The following is a 20,072-nucleotide window of genomic DNA, read 5'->3' on the forward strand; positions in this document are numbered from 1 at the left end:
GGTTTATTAGGAGGCTGCACTCTACAAGCTCCGCTTTTTAGCAGCCTCCTCCATGTCCAACATGATCGTGTAGTAATCTTGAGTATAATTTTGGTACATGGAGATTTGAAATATGTTTTTCTTGATTATTTGTATGTCAAATGTACAAAACATATTGTCATTATTTGGAGATGGAAATAAACGAAATGATATAAAATGAAAATGAAATGAAACACTATTCCATATGAAAATCACCCAGAAAAATCATTGGAAACATTCTCAAATTACGTCATCAATATGGAGACCCCAAATTAGCATTTTGCCAAGGTAATTGTCAATAACACACATCTACTAACTCTAAAAGTACCATTTTACAGCATTAAATTATTTCCTCTCCTATATTGAAGATTTTCAGGTAGCATACATGTACCAGTAGATCATTAGCCATCAAAGATTTTTTCCTCTGAACTAATTGAATCTGAAGCTACCACCCCATTTCCATGGTAACATAGCATCCTATATTAAATATAATTTTATAAAATGAAAAAATTCCCCTTCTGTTAGTTGAAATATGTTAAAAATTTGCAATTTTGTGAATTATGATGTATGACTTGGCTATATAGTGAATATTCAGTTTAAAAAAAAATGTTGATCACATGAAATATGATAAAATATGATAGTTTCCATGGTAACTCATCATGAAGCAACCCATGATTTATATAATAGCAGTTTTCAACACTTGTGATTATCAACGCTGAAATCTCAACCAACGTTAGGTTTTTGAAATATCACCATAACTTAGAAACCTAGTTCGTGAAACTTTGACATTAGGGAAATGAAGTATGACTGATCATCTGACATGAGTTGTAGGTCACATGACCGAGGACAAAGGTCACTAAGGGTTGATGAATTTTGACTGTGTTGGGATATCAACATTTAGATCTTGAAGGGGAAGTTTACCTTGAAGGAGAGATTCTTGTAAAAAAATAGCAGAAAATATAATTTAAAAAGTATTGGTGAAAGTTTGAGGAAAATCCCTTCAAGGGGAACCCAGCCTTGGTCATAAATGTTGTGTTGGAAAGGAGAAAAATAAATTTTAACAAGTGGTGAAAGTTTGAAAGAAATCAGACAAGCAATAAGAAAGTTATGGCTGTTTTAAAATTGGGGTCCCTAAGACTACGTAGATTTCAAATTGGCAACTGAGTAAGTGAATTATGACAAGGGGCAAGGACATTAGAACAACATTCCCATAGGCAATGTACTTAATAATCAAGGATCTGTGGTTTTCTCCAAAGTTCCTATTCCCCTGGGGCAGTAATCTAAATATAACCCAGGGAGTATATTGCTTTATGTCCTCATGAAAGAACAATACAATTTGAAGTGAAACTTTTAATGACATCACATATGCAGCCAATTTGAAGTCTCCATGTGCATAGTGATTACCAATATTTACAACTTTAAGAAATTCATGAGTAAACTTTTGTTTGTCCTTTATTCAAATTTTTACCTACCAACTTGTCTGATTTTTTCCCTCTAGAAATAAGTTTTTATTTGGGTCTGATTCCCCTTTAAAGATGAAAGTTATTAGAATTTTTGACGCCATAGACGAGCAACTGCCCCATATTTTAATTGTGATGTAATATACAATGCATGAATTTCACTTTTTTAGTGGTTTCTCATGACTTATTTTTGAAGGTACAGTAAAAAAACATTTTCAATTTTCTGCGAAAATGAAATTTAATTGATTTTTTTCCAATCGCTATGTAGGAATGCTGCTCGCATATGATGTCGCAAATCAAATAATTACAATTCTGATAGCTTATTAATTCTTTGATGGATTTTCTCAAACCTCTGGCAAGATTTTTTAAAGAATTTTTTTTGCTATTTTTACAATAAACTTTTTTTTCCAGGGTGAACTTCCCCTTTAAGGTCAATTTTCTGGAAATGTCATAACTTTGTATGTGGGCCAATTTCATGAAACTAGGACCTAAGGTTATTTTTACCCCACTCAAAAAAAAAGATGAAGAGGGGAAAGGAAGAGAAGAAAAAAAAGAAAAGGGGGGGGGGGAGAAAGAAAAAAAAGAGAAAAGTGGGAAGCAGAGAAGGAAAAAAGAGGGAGGAAGATGGGGAAAGAAAGAGAGGAAAAGGGGAAAGAAGAGAAGAAAAAATAGAAAGAGGGGGAAAAGGAAGAGAAGGGAAAAAAGAAGAAGAGGGGTAAAAAAAGAGGAATAGAAAAAGAGAAGAAAAGAACAGAGGAGAAAGAAGAAAAATTAGAGAAGAAAAGGGGAAAAAGAGAGGGAAAAAGAAAGAGAAGACAAAGAGAGAGGAAGAGGGGGAAAGGAAGAGAAGAAAAAAGGAGGGAGGGGAGGATAAAAAACAGGAGGGAAAAGAGAGTGTTCACAAATTTCTGTACTGCAATTTACAATCTTCTGCAGTTTAAAAATGTATTACACCCCAAAACTCTTTATTTGTATGTTGAGCCACCTTCGAACACTTCTGTTATCCCCATGATCCAGAAGATTTTATTATATTAGTAATAATATTTCGCTATATGCCCCAATCTAAACTTGTCAAGGGCATTCAAGATTATGTGAATAGATGTAAATTGTTTTATTATAAAAGCTCCATCCAAAGTGGCCGTTCTTCAAGAAACCCGCTCGTTAAAACTAGATGAAATATTTTGGAAAGCAATGGGGTGAAAAAGCAAAGATATGGTTCTTTCTTTCTTCCTTTCCTTTCCTTTCCTTTCCTTTCCTTTCTTTCTTTCTTTCCTTTCTTTCCTTTCTTTCTTTCCTTCCTTCCTTCCTTCCTTTCTTTCTTTCTTTCTTTCTTTCTTTCTTTCTTGCTTTCTTTCCTTTCTTTCTTGCTTAAAACATTGAAGAATTAAGAAATATAGCTCTCTAATTCCACAAGTTCTACCTACCTGACATATACATGATACATCAAAAATATAAGAATAACATGAAAGCAGTCTTCAAGAATAATTTTACGACTATCATTCCTCCGGGTCATTCCTCATCAGAAAACTTTTCTCAAATTTTGTGTCAGATTGGCCTTTTGACAGTCCTGACCGTTTTTTTTTTCTTTTTGAGATTGGAGATTTCGGCGACATCATTCGTATCCGTCGAAGATCGGCAAGAATTAGAACTGCTGAAGAAAAGGTTAGGTTCCGTATATTTTACTTAATAATCTAATTTCATTCAATAAGCCGTAAATCTACAAGAACTAATTGGTAGTGTCCCCTGGATGTAGGTAATGACAAGAGTATGAGTAGACTGATGAGAGCAAATTCTAAGTAAACAGACTCTAACAGAAGTTAGTCTAAAAATCCTTCGCATTCCCACACGTTAATTTTGGTGTTGGACTACCGGTACCGTACGGTACATACCGCACGCACCTCAACTTCTCAAGTGATATTCAAAACTTCAGACTCCACTCACTCACACGTATTGCGAAGTTAGTATTCGCCTTGAGGACTCTATGATGATATTTATTAATATTTTGACATACACTTCATCATGGAGCCTTAATTTCTTAAACAGCCTGCCTGGCTTGAAATTAGAGACACAGTTGTCATGATTGTAATTTACTGCGGCAGCCCGTACACGTACTGTGTTCGGGCTGCGAATAGCTTCACCCAAGTTCACCGGATCCGGACCGGATCGGCCAAAAGAGATTCGGGAATTTAATGATTATTAATAATATGGTAAGAAATTGAAATGAAGGAATCAATACATACAACTTAAGCCGGAATATTCACAATCCTCAAAACGAAGAAGTAATGTCCCAAAACTAGGCAAAAATGGAGGGATGTTTTTCCGACGTGCATTAAAAGTCGTTTGTACAGGAACCAATGGAGGATCGATATAGCCTTTTGACGAGGCAACGGGATAAATTTGATTTTTGTCAGCAAACAGGCGAAAAAACAAAAACAAACAATAAAAGAAAAATATACTTAAAAAATAAAATAATAATTGAATATGCGTAATATGTGTGAATTTCAGTAAGTTCGTATGTTCATCAGATTTGCCAATAGCACTAAAACCCATATAGAAAATATAACTTAAGGCCCCGACAAAAGGCTATCATTCGATACGTCGGAGAAAGATTACATGAATATTCATGAGTCTAGTTCCGTAAAGTCTTGGTTTTCCCTTTGCCTGATAACCAGTCAACATACGGCCTTGGTTTTTTCTTTGAAAGAAATATATTTTCTTCCCGGGGGGGCCACTTACATTGGCGAGTGGATACCATGCGCGACCAAAAAAACACGTAAAAAGGATGTCTTTTTCACGATAGGGCACGTTACGTACGTAACGTGATAAGGGTGTCAAAAACACAAAAATAATGAAAAAAGGGTATCTATTTCGCTAGGAAAATTACGTGTTTAGGGTCGAATATGCGGGGATGATAGAACAAAATTAAAATGTTTTATAAAGGATGTCCTTTTTGCCCCAAAACTTCGTGTTTAGAGTCCGATTTGCGCGAGGTGTAGAAGGTGGGGTCGTACTAAACCAAATAAGGTAAAGCCGACGACCGAAGGACCCGTAACAATAAAACATTCCTGTACTTGTTTAGGGGTTCATTTCAGGGAATATTTGCCAAGAGTATCGTTTTGTTTCCAATACTTGTTAAGGGTAGGGTTTCACACGCCAATACTTATTAAGGGGTGCATTTTCAGAAAATGGAAATTACGTGTTTAGGGTGCTTTTCGAGACCCCATGGTCGCGCATGGTATCCACTCGTGAATGGAAGTGGCCCCCCCGGGATTTTCTTTTGAATTATTTGTTTTTTCTTTCTTTCTCCTTCATTTTTTTTCTTTTCTTCTGTTCTAATTTATTTTGCTTCGCCCTTTTTTTTATTCTCGTTATTTTGTTCCCCTACCTTCTCTTCATTTTTGGGTCGGTTTTTTTTTCTTCCCTTTTTTTAGTTTTTGCCTTTTGTTTTTCTTTTTTATTCTTCATTTTTTTTCTTCGCTTTTTTTGTCTCTAATTTTCTTCTTGTCTTCTTTGTTTTCGAGAGATAATACTCATGGTGTCGTACTACAATTTTTTTATCATTATTATTATTATAGAAATCTACAGATAGAGGTAAATAAACAAGCGAAGAAATAAATTATTTAAGAAATATTTTCAGGGGCGTACCCAGAATTTTCCGTGGGGGGGGGGGCAAATTCGTCTGCCCAAAAATTTGACAAGCAAAAAAAAGAAAACTTGTCTCAACCAGAAATAAATGATTTCGTACCAGAAAAAAAATTGACAAGCAAATAAGAAAAAAAAGGTCTACAAGTTCAAAAGAGGGGGCACTTGTGGCTCGTCGGGATCAGTTGTGATTCGTCATGGGGGCAGGGGTACGTCCATTGCATGAGTTATGACTCGTCAGAGGGGGGGGGGGCTGTCTACCCCCCCCCCTCTTAGGTACGCTTGTGAAAATATTCGTTGATCAAAATTATTGAGTGATCAGCAAATCATCTCTTTAAGATATTGATGCCCATTTTCTGGAACCCAGCAACTGAAAGGTCTGCGCTGACTTAGCCTAGAATCTAGAGGACTCCGTGATGTGAAATGATTTTAAAGACATCACGGAATCCAATGCTGGCTCTCACATATTTTAATTTTGTTCTTTCTCTCTTGTTTTTCATTTTATTTATTTTGTATACTGTGCATGCATGAATCGTTCTGTTAGTTTGAATTGTATGTTGCATGTTTTAAATAGAATTTAAAATAAATAAATGAAATGAAAATATATGCTAATCTCATTATCATCCAACAATTTTCATATACTATTGATGCTTATATCAATATCGATTTGTAATTTGTTTGAACGGAGAATATAAGATGATCATGAAATATGATTAAAATTCATGTTTGTTTCTAGATTACTATGTAATCTTTCATCTTGTTGGCATTCTTTAAGCCTCAATCATTGAGTATATAAAGCTCTGAGGGATATAGGCCTGTAATTGCAAAGAATTGAATTTGGTCATTACATATAGGATGCATAAATTCGCCGGGAATCTTGCTTATCTGATTGTTTTCCTGGCATCCAAGAGGCGCTTTTCTCGAATACGTCCCGTTCTTTATCTTAATTGTTTTGCTTATAAGAATTAATGAATAATAATGATGACACTAAATCAGCTTATCTATATTTCTACTGCAGTACCACTGAAGTATTGATGCAGAAATCAAATTTTGTGATAGATTTTGTCATAACATCCCAATAAAAGTCAGGCCTTTGTCATGTTCCTTTTCCATTTTTCTATAACAAGTGCGTCGCAAGGAGGCGGTGGGGTGGCCTTCCCCATCCTAACGCCCCCCCCCCAAAAAAAAAGAACATGAGAAATGGTGAGAGCGAAGGGGAAAGCAATGGCGAAAAAGATAGCTTTGCGGGATTTTCTTTCTCTATAAATATTTGCTTCCGCGCAAGTTTGCGAGGAAATCATGAAAATATAGTTTTCTCCTTTGTTTACCTTTCCCCGTTTTCCCATCTCGGCTTAATGCTATTTTGTTTCGTTGCGGCATCAAGTTTTTAAATATAATATTTGGGAACGGAACTTGTATTAAGATTACAGGTCAAAGTAATATATTTCTTCAAATTGATCAATACCAACTTTTCCGATCCCTAGGTAAGGGCGGTAAACTATATAATAACAATGATGTCAATTACCCACAAAGGCTACTTCTTCCGCTTTTCAGCTCTTTACTATAGTGCATTTATTTGGGGCCGCAGACGGCCTTATCATGAGCATGTAAAGGGGCAGTTATAAAAATTGTGAAAAAAATACAATATTACTAGATGATGGAAGTTCATATGTCATCAATCTCCTGTCGCCTTATATTTTGCGCCATTAATTTGATATTTTGCTTGTCACTTTTTGTTCCTAATCATTCAAATACACTGTTAAAAATGATTGAAAAAACGCTGTTTACGACACGAATCACACAATTGTTTAAACAAGTATTTAAAATCTTAAACAACACTGTTAAATTCAAAATTTGATTATCAATAATTAAATTCAAATATCAAATCAATAATTAAAGATTGATTGTTTAAGATTTTAAACACTTATTTAAAATGTTTAAACAACTACTGCACAATTCACACAATAAATAATTTTCTTTAAATTATTTTTTGACAGTGTAAGCACTTCATATAAATGAGCTCAATTAGGGGCGGAACCATGATTTTCAAAAGGGGGGCAAATTTTTCCAATGAAAAAATTTGACGAGCAAAAAAAAAAAAGAAGAAAGGTTTTCCAACCAAAATTAAGGAAATTTCGTCCAGGAAAAAAAATTGCTAAGCCAAATAAAACAAAATGAAAGAAATCTTTTTAACAAAAAAAAAAATTATTTGGCCCGAAAAAAATTTGACAAGAAAAAAAGGGGAGGGGGCACAGTACGGTTTTAACACCATTTTCACAAATTTTCATTATGCTTCTCAAGGGGGGAGGACGAGCCGGCTTTGCCCCCCCCCCCCCCCCCCCGGATCCGGCAGTGAGTTGGATGTTTTTAATGTGAATTTGACAAGCACAAAAGGGTCTTCAACATAAAATTGGAGATTGTTTCGTATCAATTTTCTTTAGAAGGGGGGTGATTAAAAAAACCTATGCTACTGCCATGGTGATTAGAGATTATCAAAGCGGCAGAATTTTTTTTTTAATCATAATTATTTATTCTTTACAATATCTTGATATTTATTTTAAAAGGAGGCAAAGTTGTTTTTCAGTATGTCCTTTCATTTAAAATCATATTCATTCCTTCCTAATTGCTATTACAAGTGAAAAAGACGAATAACATCAATAAAATCAGGATTCATATTTAAGAAAATCGTTATTCTAAATGTAAAATTAGAATCTGTAACTATTTCTTTAATATCTCATAATCACAAAGGGAATAATCATAATACAGACTAAAAGTTTCTACATGATCTAGATATCTCTTAATATAATTATAAAAAAAAATCATGCTATTCGTAAATTTTATTTGTTCAGTATATAAAACACACACACACCAAGAGAACAGTCATGCTCCCCCCCCCCTTCCCATAAACAAAGCATAAAAAGGATGAAAAGGAGAAAGAAATATAAGTTTATAACAAATGACAAATAAAAAAATATATATTATAAAAACACAGAATGTAACAAAATAGCAATATATATGAAATAAATTATTTTTTTCATTAATACAGATTTTTTTTTCAAATTAAATGAAAAAATGGTATTGAATTACATGCCTAAATCACGAGGCGACTTGCCGAAAGTTTTGACTTACATGCATATTCATTAAACTGTTTTGTAAAGGTAGAGACGTCATCTTATGAATATTTATATACGCATGCGCAGAAACTATTTTCACTTTCTTCAAACATGGCGATCTCGCGATTGGAACAAAAGTCCGAAAATTGACGTTCTTTCGAAGGATTTCTTGGAATTGTATACATCAGTTTTAATTGAAAGTTAAGCTGATTTAGGAACAGTTTGTTTAGGTAAGATTGATATTCATCGTTAGATTTTTAATTCATTATTATCACCGGTTTTCTAATGCCAAACATCGCGAAGTTTTGTACTCCGGTGAGAATACATGGTGGAACTCAGGACCCCGACACTGTCTGAAGACGTGTCGGGGTCCCCGGGGCAAGGTTGTAATGTAACTTGTAAGGCCAAGTAATGAAGAGAATGAAAGTTTTAGATTTGCGTCCACCACCCTCGACTCGAGCATAGTTCGTGCAGGCTTGATCCACTTCACTTCACTTCACTACTGCTACACTACACTACACTCCACCTACCCGAACTTCAAGACGGTGAACTCGATCGGACATTTATTCCGAGTCAAGGTGGGATGGAAATCGTGTTTATTGTAAAAATTAAAGAAAAATAATAAAACGAGAAAGATAAACAACTTAATGTCTTACTCTTCACCCATATTTTACTCTGTGTCCATCTGGTTATCCTCAGAATTGGTGAATTTGGGCCAGTATCTTTTTCCTCACATGTATTCTCGGCTGATTTCAAAACATCGCATGGGATTGTGATCAGTCGCAGGTCAATTTTAGTATTTGTTAAATAATCATTTTTATCTATAAATTGTTCTTCAAGGAAGCTTGAATGGTGGCACAATAAATTTCAAAGCCAATGATGGAATAGTGCATTATTCCATCATTGACGTTACAGATCATTGACACAGATCACGCAATCTCTAGGGCGCAGAAACAAATGTGCATTCTGTTGAGCGCATAGCTTCAGGAAAAGTAGGTCAGTCAGCCATATTGTAAAATGATAAGCATTGAAAAATGTAATAGTTTTTTAACAGCTTGCTAACACAAAAACATGTCACAGGCATAGCTCGCATAAAGCTCCAGTAACCTAGCTGGCTAGAAGATTTATAGTAATGTATTTGCGCTATCTTAGTCTTGGTGGTTAGAGTGGATCCAGGATTTTCTGAAAAGGGGGGGGGGTCATTTTTTACAGGAAAATTGTGAACCCCCGAAATTTCTTCAATACTCGAAAAAAAATTTAGCTAGCGAATCAATGTAATTTTGTTCAATGAACAATTCGACAAACATGCACACATAAAAAAGGTCCTCACTGGTCTGTGCATGACATATTTCACTATCAAATATTTATTTCCCTCTCCAAAGAGGGGGGGGGGGGGGCATGGGCTGGATGTGCCCCTGTAGCTGGTGATCTAGTATTGAATGGACAGTAATTATTCGACCCCCCAATTATGCACAGATTGAAATGTAATGCGTCGAGTAAAGTGCCCAAATACCGAACGCTTAGATCTATGCATATAAAGAACTGATATTGAGGCACTTTGCTCTGCATTTTTCTTACCATCACCAACCAAGTACCAATGGTGTATGTTGGTACCTGTTTTAAGACTAATCCTAAGCCAATGGTAAGCTCTTTTAGTGTAAAAAGGCAGCAGCAGTATAGGCCTAAACCAATCTGGTGGCCGTTTCATAAAGCCGTTTGTAAGTTAAGAGCAACTTCAAGAATGACTGGTGAACCTCTCTTACACACTTAACCATCGCCGATGAATATACCATTTACCACAGAAAGGTTTACCAGTCGTTCATAAAGTCGCTCTTAACTTTAATATGAACAGCTTTATGAAACACCAACCTTGTCTGAGATATCTGTTGGTAGGAAATGATAGATCTAACTTTAATATCTTTATTTTACCATTGACAGGGTCTTCAAAATGCTGTGCTCGAGGTTCTTGAGAAGTTGCTCTTCGTTGAAGCTTGGGCTTGTGAGAGGTAAAGCCTCAGCAGCAGCTCCAAAACCTTTCATATACCAGGATGTGTTTCAGCCTGATCATGCCCATGATACACCATTCAAAAAACTTACTGGTAAGAACATTGCCAAAGGCTGTCTTTAACTTTGATAAAGGAATAATAATGGTTTTATACTCGCATATCCAACATTCCACAGGGGCCGCGGAACGGTTTTCAAAGTGGGGGGCTGACCATGCTAAAAATCACAATCATATGGTCATTTCTACGTTTTTGTACACGGTTTTGGAAAAAAACGGGGGGGGGGGGGCTGAAGCCCCCCAGCCCCCCCCCCCCCCCCCGGTTCCGCGGCCCCTGATCTTAAAGCCTGTGTATCATCTAATATGACAGTCTTACTGAAGCGTAGAGACCGTTAGATATTTTTCCAACTGCACTTCTCTGAGAAAATTTCAAATATTCAAATATTGGATATATAGCGCCCTCTTTCGGCGATGCTTGTTTCAAATTTAAAAAATGGGCATTCAAGCACTTATCTTATAAATTTAGTGATAAGATATCCAAAAGTTACAAAGAACATATCTTGAAAGTTTCAGCCCATTCCATGATTTGGAATAGGATTTAATTCATACACAAAAACACACAGATATTTTAATTTGATCGGGTGACCCGATCAAATTAAATTTCCATGTAAAATCGCAAAATTTATCCTGTAAAACACATTTTCATTTCATATCCTCCACATCATAACTGTTATAGGGCATATCCATTCATATTAGCTAGCAATGAATTGGAATAGTGATAGGTGCATTTTGGTGGATTTACCAAAACTATACAAAGTACAAATCTTGAAGTGGAATTTTAGATATTCAAATCAAACATATCTATCGCTCTCTTGGCAATATTTTTTATATCAAAATGTTTCAATCGTTTTTTATATCAAAAGGGAATACCATGCAGATATAAGTTAAATTTTCATTCAATTTAAAATAAAAAAATTATCGTGTAAAACACATTTTTAGTTCATATCCTTCACATCGTAAATGTTTAAGGGCATACAATAATCTAGTGAAGGATTGGAATATCAGTAGTCACGTTTTTTTAACCAAAGCTAAGATTTTAAAGATTTAATGAAAACAGTTTCAGTAAACGCTGATCTCAGAGAGTCTGTGAAAACTGGTTGGTGTTTCATAAAGCTGTTCGTAAGATACTAATGACTTTACGCACGACTGGTGATCCTTTCTTTTGCTATGCGACATCCCTATGTAATTGAGTTATGACCTAACAACAGGTTCCAGTCGTTTGTAAAGTCGTTTATAACTTTATGAAACACCCACCAGGTTAATTGTCACGATATCATCTTAGATCTAAATCTGATACAGCTACATTAACTGAATTTTGTGAAATCATGAACTCTATCAAGCTGAAAAAAAAAATCACACTGGATAAATAAAATTTGGTCTAATCGATCTTCATCTGCATCTGCCAAGATTGCATCAATAAATAAAATTGACTTATTCTAATTTATTTTATTATATAATTATTTATTATGATTTACAGTAATTAATATTGTGATTGTAAATTTGAATAAGTATTGTTATTGTAATAGAAATAATCTTCGTTCATGTGCAATATATGTATTTTTTTTTGCAAATTCAATTGGGATTCAGCCTTCCTGGCTGCAGTCTTAAATAAAACATCCCTTGAATCACTTGTGTTTTTCTCATTGGTGATTGTCATTATGTGATGACCGTAACTCTACATTGTGATCTTTGTATTTCAAGGTGATTTTGTGTCTACGGTTGAAGTGGAAGGAAGACAGATTCTAAGGGTTAAACCAGAAGCACTTACAATGCTCGCATCCCAAGCGATGATTGACATTGCCCACCTGCTTAGGCCAAAGCATTTACAAGTAAGAAGAAGCTTGGACCCCGTTCACATCTACTTTCTTAAACTAGTTCAATGGAAACCAGTTTTACGTCTAATCGGAACGGTCAAAGCGGTCTTGGAAGCGATCTTAAGTTGTCTTCCAAAGCAGTTTGGAGAACCACTTTGCAATGTGGTTTTCCAGACCGCTCTGCCTTGTGAAACTGGTTAACAAGTAATTGAGGATACAACCATTTTTTTGGGAAGCGATGATGATGTAATTTGTCAAGTCTTTATCATTTACACACACTTTCTATTCTATTCTTTCTATAACATATTTTTTGTGCTTTGGTACTATCAAGGTTTTTGCCGACGATTAGCACCACACTGAATAAGATTTTTACTGAAAGTTTATTATTTATCATTTTTCAAGTGCATGTACCATGGCTGAGTTGTAAGAGGCGCCTGACTACACACTTTAAAGATTGGATTGTCCTCGAGCAAGGCATGGTACCTACATAACTAAAGAAACTTCAATAACTCCATACATCTACTTGATTTGCTAGTTCAGCCCTCTGGACTGCCATACCCGAATAGAACTCCCAAGGATTTAAAAAGCGCGAGCGCGCCCCCTCCCGTTCAGGCTTACTACCCATGATCACCGCGCAATTAGCGTCCATCTTCCTCTTTTGCTTTCGGCAAGCCACCTGTCAAGACGTGCTCAGATAAGTCTCCTAAGAGCTCAAATCTTTTTGAGCTTTGGTATATTATTTTCGCTTATCTGTGGTGCATTCTCCCTTTTAATTTCAATCTTTCCATTTTTTCCATTTCTGTGTAAGATTGTGTTCAGAATTTACACTTGGCGTGACTTTTTAGACGTGTTTTTGGTGATACTTAAATTGTTTTTCTAACGTTTTAGTTCTCGTCGCGCCGCATCGCTAGCGCGTTCGCGAGGCACCGGGCTTGGCCTGCCTACGTGGCAGCAAGCCTTCACCACCTGTCATGGTTATTGTTCTTCACGTTCAAAGCGTGGTGGCTTTTGGTGCCGTTTTTGAATTAAATTCTAGACAGCCTCTACACTTTGTTGTCGAGGGTGTTATTGTTATTTCTTTTTGCAGGTTGGGATCTTCAACTCTGTTCCTTCCTTGCTTTCTGGAATTGATTTATTAAGATTTTCGATTGATTATTGATTGATTAATTCTTCAATTCTCTTTCCTTTCTGTTCTGAATAAATTTCTTAATTGATATTTTATTCACAGGCGGATCTTAAAGCTCAATTCCTTTTTCCTTCTGTTCTGAATAAATTTCTTGATTGATATTTTATTCACAGGCGCATCCTAAAGCTCAATTCCTTTTCCTTTCTGTTCTGAATAAAATTCTTGATTAATATTTTATTCACAGACGCTTCGGGGATTGTTTAATTCGGCTTACGCAATTATACCTGATGATTGTTCGGTTATTCAATCCCCCCTAAAAAAAAAAAAAAAAAAAAAAAAAATTTTTGTTCTTTACAGGTGGGGTCTCCTTCCTGTTAGAAATTTTTTTGACCTGTCCCGGAATTGTTTTCTTCGTTCAATTCCCTCTTCCCTCCTAGTCTTATATATTTTTTTATTTCGACAGGCGGGCTCTACGATTCCCTTTGAGGATTTACTGTGTCGTTCTTCCTCTTGGAATCGTTACTAGAGACGTTCCTCCTTCCTCCTGTTCTGAATTTCTTTACCTTTCCACAGGAGGTTACTTTTTTTTTTCCTCTTGGAAATTATCGTAAAATTTCTCTTATCTGGAATTATTTGTCTCTCAATCCCTTTTCTTCCTGCTCTGAAATGCTTGTTTTTGTGTTTCTTCGCAGGTGGAAACTTCGTTCTCTTCTGAACTTGCATTCATTTTTTAATTTTTGTTTCGAATTTTTCCTTCGGGCACAAAAAAGAGAATATAGTAGGGGAACCTTGTAGGAGTTTCTTTTTTCAAAGTCTCCGACCTCCTTTTTATTTTCTTACAGGCAGATACCTAAACTATTCTTAGGTTCTTCTTCCTCCCTACCCCTCCCCTCTTGTTTTGTTCTGTTTGCTCAAACAAACTCCTTTTAGGAGGAGGGAAAGACCACTCCGGTCTCCACTTTTAATCTAAGCGAGATCTTTGTAAAAAAAAAAAGAAAAAGAAAAATTCTTGTTTTTCCTTTTTCAGGGTAGAGAGAGGTATCTTTGAATGGGACTAACACAGCCCCAGAGGACCTGGTGCCCTCCACGGGGACCGTCCCGATTGCAAGTTACAGAAGTCGGCCACCTCCAGGCGAGCAGGAGGGACGCCGCGGTGAGCGCCCAGCGGCGGTGAGTATGAGGGTGCGTCGATCAGCATTCCGAATTTGCGGTCGGATGCTAAGAGAAGGAAGGCCGAGACTGTGGTGCCACGGTCTCGGACAAAGGAAAAAGTGGTAGCCAAGGCTTCCAAGCCTAAACTAGGTCCTGCCGCCGCAGCACCCATAGGGCTATGCGACCCACCGGCTACCGGGTCACCAGAAGTCCGGAGGGAGAGTGCGGTTCTCTCCCCCCGGCACAGGTCAGGATCTCTGCCGTATAAGTCGTCCTCCGTTGACAGCATCGGGAGAGATCGCCCAGCCCCTGACCGCGAGAGGCGTCACACAGACTGTAACCACAATCTGATCGTGACCACAATCTGACCCCGTCAGATTCGGGTGAAGTTTCGTTGTTGGCGGCCGCCCTGCCAGGGGCGGCAAATCGTAAGAGATCACCCGTGCCTCTTGTGCCTTCTTCTGCTCCGGCCACGCCGGCGGAGCCCGCAAAATAAGAAGAAGAAGAAGAGGTCGAAGGAGAGGTCGGCCAGCCCTGTTGCCATGGGCATTCCTCCTTCAGACCCTCTTATCGGTGGCCAGATGTTACAGTCATACATGTTATGCTGCTATATTCTGCTACCGCGAGAGGCGTCACACATCGGGCTGTGACCACAATCTGACCCCGTCAGATTCGGGTGAAGTTTCATTGTCGGCGGCCGCCCTGCCAGGGGCGGCAAATCGTAAGAAATCACCCGTGCCTCTTGTGCCTTCTTCTGCCCCGGCCACACCGGCGGAGGCCGCGAAGAAGAAGAGGTCGAAGGTGAGGTCGGCCAGCCCTGTTGCCATGGGCGTCCCTCCTTCAGACCCTTGTGTCGGTGGTCAGATGTTACAGCTATTCATGCTGCTACATTCTGCTTTCGAGTAGTGCGGGTTCACCCCACCCTCGACGTCTACTCACCCCGCTGATGCCCCTGAGCATCAAGCGAGACAAGTGGGCAATAACCACCAGACACCCGGGAAATCCTCGAGCGATTCTGTTAAATCGCCAGCCAGTGCACCGACTAACCGGGTGCCCCAAGATCGCGTGTGCTTTCCAGCATTTTCGTCGATCTCAGAGCACGTGCCCCAGCCGACACGCGGGGCCACCCCGGCGCTTACTGGACAACCCCCCGGTTCAGTCCATAGAGCGAGACTCCCTTTACGAGGACAACCCCTATCCCGCGGTTGACTTTTCAGTAAGCGCTCAGGCGCTGCTTGACAAGTATCTACCTCACATCTACCCTCCGAGCGGGGGTATTGATGAAGCAAGGGAGTCCATATTTTCTCGCCCCGCCTCTTCAGGCGCTCCGAGCTCAATCGGCCGAATTGGGGGTCTCGGAGAGTGACGGGGTCGCTCTAGACGAGGCGGCTCCTACGACGAGGAAGCCGCCAGCTCCGTGGGTGTAAACCCACCCCCGCTCTGCTGCTGCCCGGAAGCGCCAGGCTCCGGCGCCGCCGTCTCGAAATTTTCAAGCCTCTCGAGGCTAGCGAGAAGGCAGAGGCAGGGGGGGGGCGATTATTATGCAGGTACTCCCGAATTCGCCCTCTACGTCAAGCTCACATACGGCGACGACTCCTTCAGCGGTAACTCTCTCCATTCTTCCCCCTAAGCGGGCCCGTAGATTGGAGGTATGAATCTCTTACATACCGCATGCCGCACTTCTCTCGTGAGAATGTTTGGCTGCTTTGAGAGGACAACCTATCACGTCCGCGGACCGTCCGCCCAGGCGACGGGACCGTCGCTTTTCTGGCCTGAACCTCACTTTCTATTCGAAAGTAAGGGTGCCCTGTCTTACTTAGCTCCTACCCTTGCAACGCCAGAGTCAGGGCTAGTACAGACACCCGTTCTCCAGCGATCGCCGCTGAAGAGAGGGCGACTCTGATATGAGCACCATCACCGCTCAGCGGTATGTCTCACTATCTCATAGCTCTCCGAGCTTATGAGTATGTATATCGGATCTGAATGTCACGGCGATTAAGTTCTCCTGTGCTTAATAATCGCTATGCCTTCACCACCCGGTGCATTATGGTTATGTTAACCTATTTGTCTCGTATTCGGGCGGCTCGTACGAACCCTGCCCGAGCTGCCATCACCGGTCGTCCCCCCGGACACCGCCGGCAGCACCCGCACCGAATACGTAGAAGGAATCAGCTTTTCATATGCTAGATATCCCTCCTGTTGACATTCACAGCTGTTCCCCGAGTCTTTCCCGGTTGGGTAAACATCATCTCGGAGGAAAGTAACCGCCGTACATCTCATGAGATTGTTGGCTATGTACGCGCGTTCAAACTTGTTTAAAGCCCCAGGATTCTCTGTCGGCATTCTATGCCTACTTTCTGGGCACACCCACCGTACCGGGTCGGCGAGTTCACACCAAACTGTACACCGCCAGACCATCGGTCGAGCTCTAACTGTCTATCTTATAGACTGCCCTCTATGTGGGTCAATCTTGCGGGCGTCTCCGCCGCTCCCTCCTTGTGCGGAGTGGTCTACGGTGGATGTCTTTACCGTGCCCGTTAGTCGAATCGGCTTCTTTCTTAGAAATTTTTTCACGGCACACTCGAGTCGCCCCGCATGCTGCTTTCATCCTCCTTCCATGCAAGGCATGTGGCCAGGGTCACCGCACGACCGAGGATGATGTAACAGTGGATGGATGTATGCTTATGCCTTCCTAACCACGATCACTACGACCCGCCTTCTCTCGGGCCGACTGTGGATGAGCCTCTCCATGTAAGTGATTTACTTCACTGGAGTTCTTCTTTTAGAAATTTAGATTCTCATCCCCCGCTGCTTAGGGCGTCATTTTTGCCGCCCCCCCGCAGCTTTTTGGAGCTCCTTATCTTACCGATATCGGACTGTTCCACGCTGCCGCAACCGGCGCCGGCGGTGCTCGCAACCGGCGCCGGCGGTGCTCGCTCTTACGATCACCTGAGAAACAGGCCTTGTGACTGTTTTCATAAACAACTGGTTCTCACCGCAGACTGATGGAAATTTTGTGATTACTTCCTCAAGTCTCCTTCGCTTGTTTCTTCAAGCGAGGACTTCGACACTCTTAGCCAGTTTCCGTCCCTAACTTGATAGGACAGGGCCGTTGCTACCTCATTCGATTCCGTTGGGAATGTAACGGTTGAGGTATCATATCTGGCGATGTCTGTTCGTTTAGAGCATCTCTTGATGGTCGTTTACACGTAATATCGTGACAGATTTTTTTTCGCCAGCTCCCTCTGGCGTACACTTGCTGCTGCTAGGGATTCCCCCGCCCAGCGGACAGCCATCGCAGCCTAGCCTCACGGGCTCTCTCGGCGATGGTGGCTTGAGCCAAGCCACCTCTTCCACCGCGGGCACTGCACCCTCAGATGGGTGCTTCAATCAGTATGGGAGAAAGGGGATCCTGAGTTCTCTCTCGATCACTCGGTCTAACACACTTTTGTCGTGATGTGTACCGCGCTGTATCCCTGACACGCCCGGTTGAGCTGTTTTGACCAGACTGCTCTATTCTACATAGGCAACATGTCCGCGGCATTCCTTATTAACAGGATGGCACTCAGTCGCTTTCTCGACCCTTGTCTGCCTTACGAGTGGTTTTCTTCCTAAATCCCTACTCTCCGTCGTTCCTGGTCCCCTTCGGACCGCTAGTAACTTTTTACCACAGCTCTCTATCAGAATTCTGCAGATTTCTGCCCTCACGCATTTGAGACAGATATCGAATTCTGGGCGTTTTCTCCCACGCGGAGGCTTCCCCTACAGAAATTTCCAAGCTTGCGGGAAGCGTGCGACTAGCTTGCGCAAGCTTGCGGCATGCTAGTAACTAGCATGCGGTTAGCTTAATAAGCGTGTGATATGCGTGCAGAGTAATAGTTAAGCGATCTTTTAGCGAGCAGGGACTGTTCGCTAGCATGCACTCGCTTATTAAGCGAGTGCCCTGCTAGTCGCATGCTAGTTACTAGCAAGCGGCACGCTTAAATTTCGGTAGGGGTTCTGAGATATCTCGCCTTCTCAGATTGGTCGATTGATCACTTACTGAGCCTTAAAAGCTTCAGTTTTCCGATCACGATTCTTGTTGAAATTTTCAACAAATTTCAATTCTTACGCTCTAGTCAGCAGGTGATGTTGTTCTCCTGACACTAGGCCGAGGGCCCATGATACTTAGTATTCCTGAGTATACAGGGCATTCCTCTCGAGGACATTTTTGAGGGCCGCCTTTTGGCGCTCAACTAACTCCTTCACTTCTTTCTACTTGAAGGACATTCCGTCCAGCGAGGCGAGATTTGCTGCTTCGGCGCTTAAAGCAGCTGCGGCTTTTTCCCCCTCTCCCTAAATTTCGTTGTTTTTGTTTTTTCTTTTAAATTTTCTTAGGCTTACAATTGAAAACATGCCTCCCTACGGTTTGAGTCCGTGCTGGTCTAGCAAATCAAGTAGATGTATGGAGTTATTGAAGTAAATTATGAAAATACTTACCTGATTTTCTTATTTACGAGATAACTCATACATCTACTTGATACCCTCCCACCGACCCTCCGCCTTGCATAGCAACATGTTTCAACGTATGGGCTTGCGAAAGGTGAGGAAGATGGACGCTAATTGCGCGGTGATCATGGGTAGTAAGCCTGAACGGGAGAGGGCGCGCTCGCGCTTTTTAAATCCTTGGGAGTTCTATTCGGGTATGGCAGTCCAGAGGGCTGAACTAGCAAATCAAGTAGATGTATGAGTTATCTCGTAAATAAGAAAATCAGGTAAGTATTTTCATATTTCATTGTATTTCAAATGAATTAAAATGATGCATACATTTGCATTTGTGAAAAAGGGTATTGATAAAATTTTTCCATTTATATTTAATAATGTTTGATAGGTATTCTTTCTGTTCTGATTTTATTAATATTTGTCCCAAATTGTTTATTTCTTTAACCGTGACCTCATTGGTATGCTTATATATTTTTTGTTATAACCTCTAGCAACTGAGAAACATCCTTGATGATCCTGAAGCATCGAGTAATGATCGCTTTGTTGCCTTGGAACTTCTGAAGAACGCTAACATTGCATCAGGAATGATATTACCGGGCTGCCAAGATACAGGAACTGCCATTATTATTGGTAAGCTCGCATGTAAGACATTGTTTTAGTGAAGTCTTTTTTTAGGGTGAATCATTCACCCCTAATTGAAACTTGGCTATTTTGGTGCCTACAATGTAAGTGTCGATGGGGGGGGAGGGGACATTAAAAAAATCTTGGCTGATAACAAACTATATATTCGAGGGATGAAGGTCTGATTACATTTTGGGTTTAGGTGAAAGGTCACATAGGCATGACATGAATTAAAATATCTTGTGTCTGAAGAAGTGTTTGAGGGAGCTTCAGTTCTGATTCATGAATGCAGATTGGAGGGAAAATTATCTGATTGGATTTGGGAGGTCATGAGGTCAAAGGTCATTGGTTACATGTTTGTGTGAAAATATTCTTTTCTCCTTATTGGATGGTCTTCAATTTCACTTTATGTTTGCATATGTGATTGGGAATGATCGCAGTAGATTTATTGGTGATATGGCGAAAGGTTCATTATTTGATTTTTTTTTAGAAGTTAGATGCATATTCCTGGTCTTATATTTGGACTCTGCATTCAAGAAGTCATTAAGTTTTTAACAATAATTTTCAACGATGCATGGTCTG

The 20,072-nt window shown here is 39.9% G+C and overlaps 1 protein-coding gene across 1 annotated transcript in view; it reads left to right on the plus strand.

Annotated features, from left to right (window-relative positions):
* The first annotated feature begins 3,095 nt into the window (after positions 1-3,095).
* The window catches only part of LOC121427661 (fumarate hydratase class I, aerobic-like), a 29,707-nt gene continuing 12,730 nt past the window's right edge, over positions 3,096-20,072 (plus strand). The window contains exons 1-4 of the mRNA XM_041624175.1: positions 3,096-3,140; positions 10,172-10,332; positions 11,997-12,124; positions 19,361-19,499. Of these exons, the coding sequence (XP_041480109.1) occupies positions 10,182-10,332; positions 11,997-12,124; positions 19,361-19,499 (418 nt within the window). The 5' untranslated portion in view covers positions 3,096-3,140; positions 10,172-10,181. The remainder of the gene's footprint in view (positions 3,141-10,171; positions 10,333-11,996; positions 12,125-19,360; positions 19,500-20,072) is intronic.

The sequence above is a fragment of the Lytechinus variegatus genome, chromosome 14, assembly GCF_018143015.1.
Source record: "Lytechinus variegatus isolate NC3 chromosome 14, Lvar_3.0, whole genome shotgun sequence".
In the NCBI taxonomy this organism is placed as follows: domain Eukaryota; kingdom Metazoa; phylum Echinodermata; class Echinoidea; order Temnopleuroida; family Toxopneustidae; genus Lytechinus; species Lytechinus variegatus.